This window comes from Symphalangus syndactylus, chromosome 17 (genome assembly GCF_028878055.3).
Source record: "Symphalangus syndactylus isolate Jambi chromosome 17, NHGRI_mSymSyn1-v2.1_pri, whole genome shotgun sequence".
Lineage (NCBI taxonomy): Eukaryota > Metazoa > Chordata > Mammalia > Primates > Hylobatidae > Symphalangus > Symphalangus syndactylus.
The window spans coordinates 74093758-74103630 of record NC_072439.2 but is presented as its reverse complement, the minus strand read 5'-3'; the positions used below and the strand labels follow the sequence as shown (position 1 = coordinate 74103630).

Here is a 9873-nt window from a genome sequence, read left to right as displayed (position 1 = left end):
CTTATCAATACTGTACTAGCATTACCTATTTAACTGTATTTTTCTCTCCAGACTATAAGTTTATAAATATAGAATTTGTCTGGGTTTTATTTATTTTATTGTCCTAGTACCTACCACTTACTAGAGATAGTTTTATATACAGTATTACATAATATTTTACACGTTGTGAATAAATAGATCAACTTCAATAGCACCCTCTGTTTCTTCTTGGTCATGCAATATAGATTTGTCTATATTTTAGAAACTGGCTGAGTGCCATTAAATGGCTGGCTATTTTAGCTAACATGAAAAAAATTTTTTATCACAATAGTTTTGGTGTTTTTTTTTTTTTTTTTTTTTTTTTCAGTTTTTTCACCTATCAACCATAGCTTTAGCACTGAGTAGACTAGAAATACACCCCACAATATTTTCCTGATTCTCAGTCTTAGGCAATAACTTCCCATAGTATTCTGATTTATCCCAGTTTATTTTCTCTCCCTTTTTTTCCACATACATCAACCTACTGATAATATACGGCAGAGAGTAACAAAGTTATTGATTAAATAAAAACTTGTTAGTAATTGGTAGTTTGACCTAGTTGTAACATTTAAAAAATAGTCTGAAATTAATGTTTTAAAAACTCAATTTGGGGCCGGGCGCAGTGGCTCACGGCCGTAATCCCAGCACTTTGGGAGACCGAGGTGGGCGGATCACGAGGTCAGGAGTTCGAGACCAGCCTGGCCAGTATGGTGAAACCCCGTCTCTACTAAAAATACAAAAAACATAGCCAGGCATGGTGGCACATGCCTGTAGTCCCAGCCACTAGGGAGACTGAAGTAGAAGAGTCGCTTGAACCCGGACTTACGCTCTCAGAAGTCCAAACCGGGTGGGAGATCCAACACTGAGAGGCGGAGGTTGCAGTGAGTAGAGATCACACCACTGCTCTCCAGCCTGGGCGACAGAGGGAGACTCCGTCTCAAAACAAAACAAAACAAAACAAAACAAAGCAAAACTCAATTTGGTCCAATGTCTAACAACCAAACCAATATGTTAAATTTCCTGTATGAAACTTCTCTCATGTAGTAATTTGCTGCATGGAGTCTTTCACGCATTTGTGCACACATTCAGTCTTAGGTCTTTGTGGACTTTTAAGTATTAACAATTTAGGTAGTAGAGGTGGTGCGAACTGTCTGTGAAAGGCAAGTACAAACTCATTCAACTGAGGGGGAAACTCTCTCATACACAGTACGTGGGATCTCATCGGGTGAGCGCCGATGTGTATGGTCAAGGCAGTGGCTAACGCCGGCCTGTGCTTCGTGGGAGTCTGCCTTGCTCCTCCGTGGGGTAGGACTGACGCGTTAGAAGCTCAAGTTGAAAACGGTGAGAGTGACAGCGAAGCCGTTCCTCCAGCGGCGCTTTGCAGTAGGATGGATGTGGCGCTGGCCACAGTGCTGAACATGTTCCTGGGGCGGTCCCGAGGTCGGTGGGCCGGGAGGGAACTGTCGGATTTGTGAATTCGCTGGCAACCGGCAGTCTCATGCCTTCAGGTGCTGATTTCTGGCTCTGAGCAGCAGACGCACAGATCGCGTCCAGAGGGTCACCTCGTTAGTGTAGGGGTGGCCTTTAACCTGTTCCCACGGGCACAGCTTCTACTTCTCAACAGCAACGCGTCTTTTATTTATTGAGTGCCTCCAGTGGTCCCTGACACTTGATATTCACCCACAGTGATCCTCACAAATCATTGCAATTCAAAGAAAAAGAAGTAATGCTCAGGAGGTTGAAGACCTTGCCCAAGGGAATACGGCTACTAAATGGCTGATCTTTCTCAATTATGCCTCAAAAAATGTTTCCTGCACACTCTCGACGCGCCAGCCTCACAGCCTCTTCTTCACTTGCCGGCTCCACACACCTCCAACCCTGCCTTTTTCCTTTCTCCTGTTCCCTCCCTGACCACCCTCGGCACCCCGCCACCAGGTTTGCATCAAGCAAAAGTAACATCCCCTACAGCAGACTCTCTATCACCACCAAGTGACACAAAGGACTGGGATTCTGGACAGGGTTTATTCACATATCTTGCCCTTGTGCACTCAGAAGTCCCAACTGGGTGGGAGATCCAACACTGGTCCCCGAGTCCCCAGCTCGCTGTGTGACCTTGGACAAGTAGTCACATCGCTGAACCTGGGTCCTAGAACTGCGTGAGACTATTCTTCGTTGCTCACCCGTATGAATACAAACACAAGGTCCTTCTTTTCTCTCTCTATCCCCCTTCCCAAGTCGAGTTGGTCAAGCTCGCTTTTTCTTTCCACCAGGGCCATAGCCAGCTGCAGCCTTGTGGAGGAAGAAATCAGGTCCCGGCTGCTAAAGGTGTCCTCCCCACCGCCACCATCGTCCTCACCCCCACCCCTGGGTGTGACCTGTCCTTCCGGGGCACACTAGTCCAGCGTCGCCCAGGGCTTCAGAGAGAGCTCCTCACGCTCCCGCTTCGCGGCGCCTGGTCCCTGCGGTCCCCACTCGCTGGGACGCTTTGGGAAGTGCGAGATGAAGCTGGATCGAGAACGCAAATGCAAGGCAGGGCTGGTGACAGGTATGCGTGTGGGCGCCGGCTGGAGGATGTGTTCGGAGAAACTTTGGGGGAGTTGGTGGGGGAAAGGGGAGGTGCCAGAGAAAGCAGTGGGTCACTCTCTCACCCATTGACCACCAGTCTCTCTCCCTCTTCCTTGTCCCCATCTCACCTTCTTCCTCGGCTTCTGCCTCTCACCTCCCTCTCTCTCTTCTCCAAGCATCCTCCCTACGCGTCTGCACCCGCTCCTCCCTCGCACCCTCCCGCGCCTAAGCGGACCTCCTCGGGAGCCAGCTCGGTCCAGCCTCCCAGCGCAGTCACGTCCCAGCACCTGTTCGGCTGAGCCGGCAGCATGTGGAACGCGACGCACAGCGAAGAGCCGGGGTTCAACCTCACACTGGCAGACCTGGACTGGGATGCTTCCCCCGGCAACGACTCGCTGGGCGACGAGCTGCTGCAGCTCTTCCCCACGCCGCTGCTGGCGGGCGTCACAGCCACCTGCGTGGCGCTTTTCGTGGTGGGCATCGCTGGCAACCTGCTCACCATGCTGGTGGTGTCACGCTTCCGCGAGCTGCGCACCACCACCAACCTCTACCTGTCCAGCATGGCCTTCTCCGATCTGCTCATCTTCCTCTGCATGCCCCTGGACCTCGTTCGCCTCTGGCAGTACCGGCCCTGGAACTTCGGCGACCTGCTCTGCAAACTCTTCCAATTCGTCAGTGAGAGCTGCACCTACGCCACGGTGCTCACCATCACAGCGCTGAGCGTCGAGCGCTACTTCGCCATCTGCTTTCCACTGCGGGCCAAGGTGGTGGTCACCAAGGGGCGGGTGAAGCTGGTCATCTTCGTCATCTGGGCCGTGGCCTTCTGCAGCGCCGGGCCCATCTTCGTGCTAGTCGGGGTGGAGCACGAGAACGGCACCGACCCTTGGGACACCAACGAGTGCCGCCCCACCGAGTTCGCGGTGCGCTCTGGACTGCTCACGGTCATGGTGTGGGTGTCCAGCATCTTCTTCTTCCTTCCTGTTTTCTGTCTCACGGTCCTCTACAGTCTCATCGGCCGGAAGCTCTGGCGGAGGAGGCGCGGCGATGCTGTCGTGGGCGCCTCGCTCAGGGACCAGAACCACAAGCAAACCGTGAAAATGCTGGGTGGGTCTCAACGCGCGCTCAGGCTTTCTCTCGCGGATCCTCTCCTCTCCCTGTGCCTTCTCCCTTCTCTCTGAGTCTCCACCTCTATTTCCCCCTGAGTCGCTACCTCTTTCTTCAGTTTCTCGGGGCCTCTGTCTCTCTGCATGTCTCTCAATTATTCTCTTCTCTTGCTTTCTTGAGTGATGTTTTTGGTCTCTCAGTCTCTCTCTCTGTCTCTCTCTCCTCCCCCTTTACTTTGTCAGTGTCTTTCTTACCGTCTCTATCTCTTTGTGTCTCTTTCTTCCTGTCTCTCCTTTCTCTCTTTCATGCAAAAACATCCCACATTTGTATTTCCCTAAAATAAATTTTACCTCAGCCCAGAAACTCCACTTTAAAAATCGAGATATCTTCTAAAAGTCTATTGTGGTCTTTAAGCGTTAAAAGTGAGGACTGACTTCCTGCCTCAAATAGGATTTGTGAATATCTAAGTTACATCAAGAAAAGCAAGGTTTGGATCTAGAAAGTGTTCAGCGGTAAATTCAACCAAAGACACGATCAATTTTGATAATCCTCTTAGAGATGATTCATTTTTCTTTCAATATTGTGATTTGTTTTCTGCCCTGCATTTTTTCAGATAATTGCATCAATTCTGTTTACCCTGCTGCTGTTTATACAGCTTTGTAAGGAAGTCAGTGACAAATCAGTGAAGTCTCATTTGTTTTTATGATTACCTGCCTCTTCAGGTAGGATAGACTAGGATAAGGTAAGGATAAACTAGAATAAACAAAGCTCCAGAGGGAGGAAAGGAGACTTTGTGGAAACCGACAGAATTCACTACTTCCCCAAATGACCCTTCAGGAACATCTGGGTACAACATCATAACTGGATTTGCTGAATGTTTATTGCACAAATTCAGCTTCTTTAAGTATATGTGTTTGGTACAATGAAGTAATAATAAATGTGTTTACATCCCAGCAAAATATTAACTCTACTTGCATTTTCAAAACCAAGGTCTGTATATTTTATTATTCAGATATCATAGTCAAGACTTTGTACTTAATGGCATATTTTAAGGCTTCTTAGAAGTCATTCCAGGATGATTTCATATTTCCAATTTTACAGTTCCTGGATCCTCCATATTAAACTGATAGAGTTTATTCAAAGAATGTCAAAGATTTTATTTTCTGGACCAGTGATTCTCGTGATATGACTCATAGGTTATAAACCTGCTAATGTCCTCTAAGGGATCCTAAGCTCTCACCTATGAGATCCACATTGTTATTGTGGCAGTTAAGTTGCTACTATACAACTTAGTTTTAAGGATAAGTTTAATAATTTCCTCCAATTTTATTTTCAAGCCATTAATTTCTTCATTGGGGTCTCAACACCAATATTAACTTTCTTCTTCCTTGACAATTTGAAGGGGATCACTAAAGTGTTACAAGGACTAAAAAATTATTTGTTATTATTTTTCCCTGATTTCTGAATTTAAAACAATCTAAACATTTAAACATCATTAAAACTTATCTTACATAGGCAAAATGAAGACTTGGATGAAAGATAATTTATACGAGTTGGTTTAATAATAGACTTACTTATGTCTATTGTAAGTGGCATAGAATCATTCATCTCAGTGATTCTTAATCCTGACTGTGTATTCAATCCTCTGTGAAACTTAAAAAAAAAAGAGAGAAGATAAAGCATATGTCCTGATCTCCCTCTTAGAGATTTAAATTGACTGAGTCTATACTACATCCAAGGAATCTGCATTGTTTTAAAAAGTGCCCCAGGAGACTTGGACACACAGCTATGGTTGAGTACAACCACTGTACCTCATAAATGTGTGTGTTGTGTCTAACACATAAAACCTGCTGGACTATTGTGAATAAATGGTCCAGTCAGTTGAGTCAATATGTCAACTCACTACAAAATCACTCAGATAGTTGTTAAATAGAAATGACTGGGAAGCTCAGTAAAAATTGTTGAACTGTTGGTCCAGACAGACTGAATCTTTGTTAAAATGTTGGAACAGGAAGAGCAGAACACAATGTTTCTCTGAAGTCAATGGTCATAGACCATGAAACAAAAACAAAGTCTTAAAAATAGAACGCGATTTGCTATGACATTTCTTGAGCTGACTATCTCTCTCCCATTGTCCTTTCAGCTGTAGTGGTGTTTGCCTTCATCCTCTGCTGGCTCCCCTTCCACGTAGGGCGATATTTATTTTCCAAATCCTTTGAGCCTGGCTCCTTGGAGATTGCTCAGATCAGCCAGTACTGCAACCTCGTGTCCTTTGTCCTCTTCTACCTCAGCGCTGCCATCAACCCCATTCTGTACAACATCATGTCCAAGAAGTACCGGGTGGCAGTGTTCAGACTTCTGGGATACGAACCCTTCTCCCAGAGAAAGCTCTCCACTCTGAAAGACGAAAGTTCTCGGGCCTGGACAGAATCTAGTATTAATACATGACCTAGCACATTGCTGAGTACAGTCGCCGCTTACTACTCTAAACCGGAAGACATAGCACAGCAGAACTTGGGAGGAAGCTGAAGGTTAATTTTGGAATTAGGAACACATAGATCCGGAAACATATGGGAGGGAAAAAAGACATCATTTGTAGGGTGTGAGCAGTTTGATTTGATTGCACACTTATCAGTGCTCTCATACACTATTTCTGCATATTCACTGCCTATGATTTTGCATTCTGCTGCGGGTGCTGGTGAGGGCTTTGCAATTCAGAGAAAGGAGGAAGAGCAGAGTGAGCAATTAGGGCACTTCTTGGTAGGTAAATACAAATTTGCTTTGCTTTTTCATAATGATCAAAATTATTTGGTTAAAAGAATGACATTACAATACAAAATTTAAAATGTAACTTTTAAAAACTAGCAATTTTCATAAAGCTCTAGAGCAGTGATATCCAAGAGAAATATAACATGAGGCACATGAGCAATCAATACAAAAATTATTAAAAAGAAATTTACATTCTTTTTTTCACACTAAGTCTTTGAAATCTGGCATGCTTTTTACACTTACAGAATCCCTCAATTTGGACACTAAGTTTTCATTGGTAATATTTGATGTATTTAGATTTCATAAAATTTACAGATAAAAGTAGATTCAACAACCTAAGTTGTCTAAGCACACTTAAAAGTTTTCCAGTAACTGAAACAACTGTAAACCTTTAAACTTAAAATTAATTAAAGTTAAAAATTCAGTTCTTCAGTTGCACTAGTCACATTTCAAGTATCCAGTAGCTCAAGGTTACCACTCAGAACAGTACAGCTCTAGAGTATATACAAAAATTATCATTCACCTTATATATTTAAAAATAAATACTGTTTCCTTAAAATGTTTTTATAGTGATGTTCACACAGCAGAATTTTAGAGTGATGAATACTAAAAATCACACCTAAATGTCCTGTTCTGTATGCTCAGAAGAGAATGGATATGAAATGTATAACATACATTTTAAATTAAGTGGAGTTGCACGTGTTAATATTCAGGAAATGAAACTTTTTAAAACAATTATGGGTAATCACAAACTGCCTTATATGGCTTAACAAAAATTTTTAAATCAATTATAAGGCTTCAATTTGTGAATAAGGGAACAATTTGTAACGTGCTCTGGCAAGCTTACAAGAAAGTTAATGAATATAGAAATTTTTCAAGTGATGAAGGCAGGCTTATGTGAAAAACTGAGAATCCCCTAAATGCCACTGCTTATTGATATTAAAAACTTTCAAAAATCTTATAACCATTTATTTTTAAATGCCTATGCTGTGTCCTGTCTCCAAATTAGTTTTGCTGCTTATATCCCATTGCTTATCTGATAGATATGATTACCTGGACTTCCAGACCCTCTCTTAATTGTAATTATGAATGAATAGACATCTTCAACTAAATATTATACATTTGGTTATAAGTATATAATTTTCATTTATATTGACATTGCTGCCTATACAGTCAACTCTTTGCATACTAAAGATATTAACCCAAAAATAACTTTTTCATAATCCTGTGCAATACTTAGTCATATATGCAGCTCCTTCATGAAGTTATTGGTTCACAACTATGGAATGGATGGAGCCATTTAGGGAAATTCCTGCCATGACTGTTTTTTCCTTCATCAAAAAGAAAGATAATCATGATGAAATAATTGGTTGATTATTTAGTTTGGAAACATCCAAACACAATCATAATTAGAATTATTTCTTCAGAAAAATATTTCTGAGATTCATTCTGACACTAAAACTGCACCACCAGTGTGGTCTAAATACAGAACACTAGCAAGGTGATTATGTAGTTAATTCCTAAGAGTGCATCAATATTTAAAAAAAAAACACTGACTCATTTAAGTTCATGGGATACTAATTAGGGCATTAAGCATTATTGTCCTGGAGAGGGCCCAGTAAATCCAAAAGAGGTAGTTCAGCTTCCTGAAGCCTTAGAATTTTTGTCTACAAATACATCCTACTTGAGAGGAAACAAACAAGAAAACCTTGACCTCCATCACACAGCTGATTGCTTTGGAGGAAAACAATTCCAACTTTTTAATTCATTGCTTAGCCTCCTCTCCTGTGTGTTTCTGTCTAGTCTTGGCCTAATTCACCTCCAGGGAGTAGTTAATGTAGCAGGGACCACCATTGTCCTTCAGTGGTATTAATCTGGAAACTCAGAGAATATGTTTAGAGGAAGAGATCTTTAATTTATCCTCTTATACCATTGCCTTTTTATTGTTTGTAACTTTTTTATTTTATCATACTCCTTAAATCATTTAAGACTCAGGGAAAAGAGGAACTTACACTGAGGAGTATTGTTTGTAAAAGTCTGTCATTTCATAAGCATTTAGTATGTGCCTGATACGTTCTAAACTCTAACAATTAATAAGCCAAGGATTTTATCCTTAAGGATCTCACAGTCACTTGTGTGTTTTGTTGCAGCAGGCAACTGATAACTTCTTTAAATTGTGAAATAAACATCTCCGGTTGACACTGGATCAACGGGCTGGCTGTTCATCCCATTGTGTTGCTGTGTATTTGGCTCAAAATAAATTCAAGATGGGCTGTTCCTCCAACAACTGGTCAATTCTGTAGACACAGTTAATGTGTCTGCTAGCAGTAATTACACTCAACACATTCTTCATTAATGTAGGGAAAGTAAAGTGATCTTTTTTTACTCTGTGTTTCCATTTTTCTGGTTATTGAGCAATGAGGTGTTTGTCACCACACCTTACACTGTGAACAAAATCAAGTGTTGGATCATTTTCATTACAGGGAGTTAACTGTTGTATAAGTAAGAACTTTTAAATGATTGCTTTAAACATTCATTGCCATGAGTTAGTCAAAATTAGAAGTTTTAGTGTAATGAGATTTAGAAACACCTCTAGTGCTTGGCCACACCTTGAAAATCATTTTATAGTAAACTTTTTATTGCAGTGCAGGTTGTTGTGATGAGATTTGACTTGAATTTCCACTTTTTCATGCCAATACTTTTATTAAGAATCTCATATCATTACAAGCGTTCTATAATTTTTAGTTCCACGTTGGCAGTTTTAGCTTTTTTTTCTATTTTTTTATTTAGTCATATACTTGAATTATGCTGTTAAAAAAACTGTGAGATTTTTTGCAAGTTTGGTGCCTGAAACACTCTCCTGTCTTTTAAAAAGTAATATGTGTATCTTTAAAACATGACATACATATTTACATGTCAAAATTTCTTGTCACAATGAGTGAATAGAGCTTTCTGCTTACACAAACACTGAATCTCTTGTAAATAACATCATTAAAGGATAAAGATAATGTCATTAACAGATAAACCATGTCTAATATAGTTCATTAGCTAATGATTAGCCTATTTTTTTGCAATTTAAATTGCAACACCAGCCAGAATATATACAATTGTAACTTAACTGGGTGATTAGTCACCAATGTTAATTCAGTGAATTCACAACATAAATATTTTTATCTAGAGAATGAACTTCTGGTCAAAATCAGTAGAAAAGAATGTGCTAGTGATAGATGCTGTTTTAAGCTAACATCACTTATTTATTCATATTAAATTAATTCAATCATGTCATTCTTGACAAGAGTCTGAGTTTGATGCAGGTGAGGGGCAAAGTTTGGAGGAGGCTCATTTTTGTATTTTCTCTTTTGAACTCCAGCTTGCAGGATGCTAGAGGCTAGCTTTTTGTTGACAGAATTGTCATCA

General features: G+C 41.4%; 1 protein-coding gene across 1 annotated transcript; it reads left to right on the top strand.

The window, feature by feature from the left end:
* Positions 1-2610: 2610 nt before the first annotated feature.
* Positions 2611-8047, top strand: GHSR (growth hormone secretagogue receptor). The gene is made up of 2 exons (XM_063622309.1): positions 2611-3687; positions 5831-8047. The coding sequence occupies exons 1-2, from the start codon at positions 2892-2894 to the stop codon at positions 6133-6135; spliced, it is 1101 nt and encodes a 366-aa protein (XP_063478379.1). The 5' UTR covers positions 2611-2891; the 3' UTR covers positions 6136-8047.
* The last annotated feature ends 1826 nt before the right edge of the window (positions 8048-9873 follow it).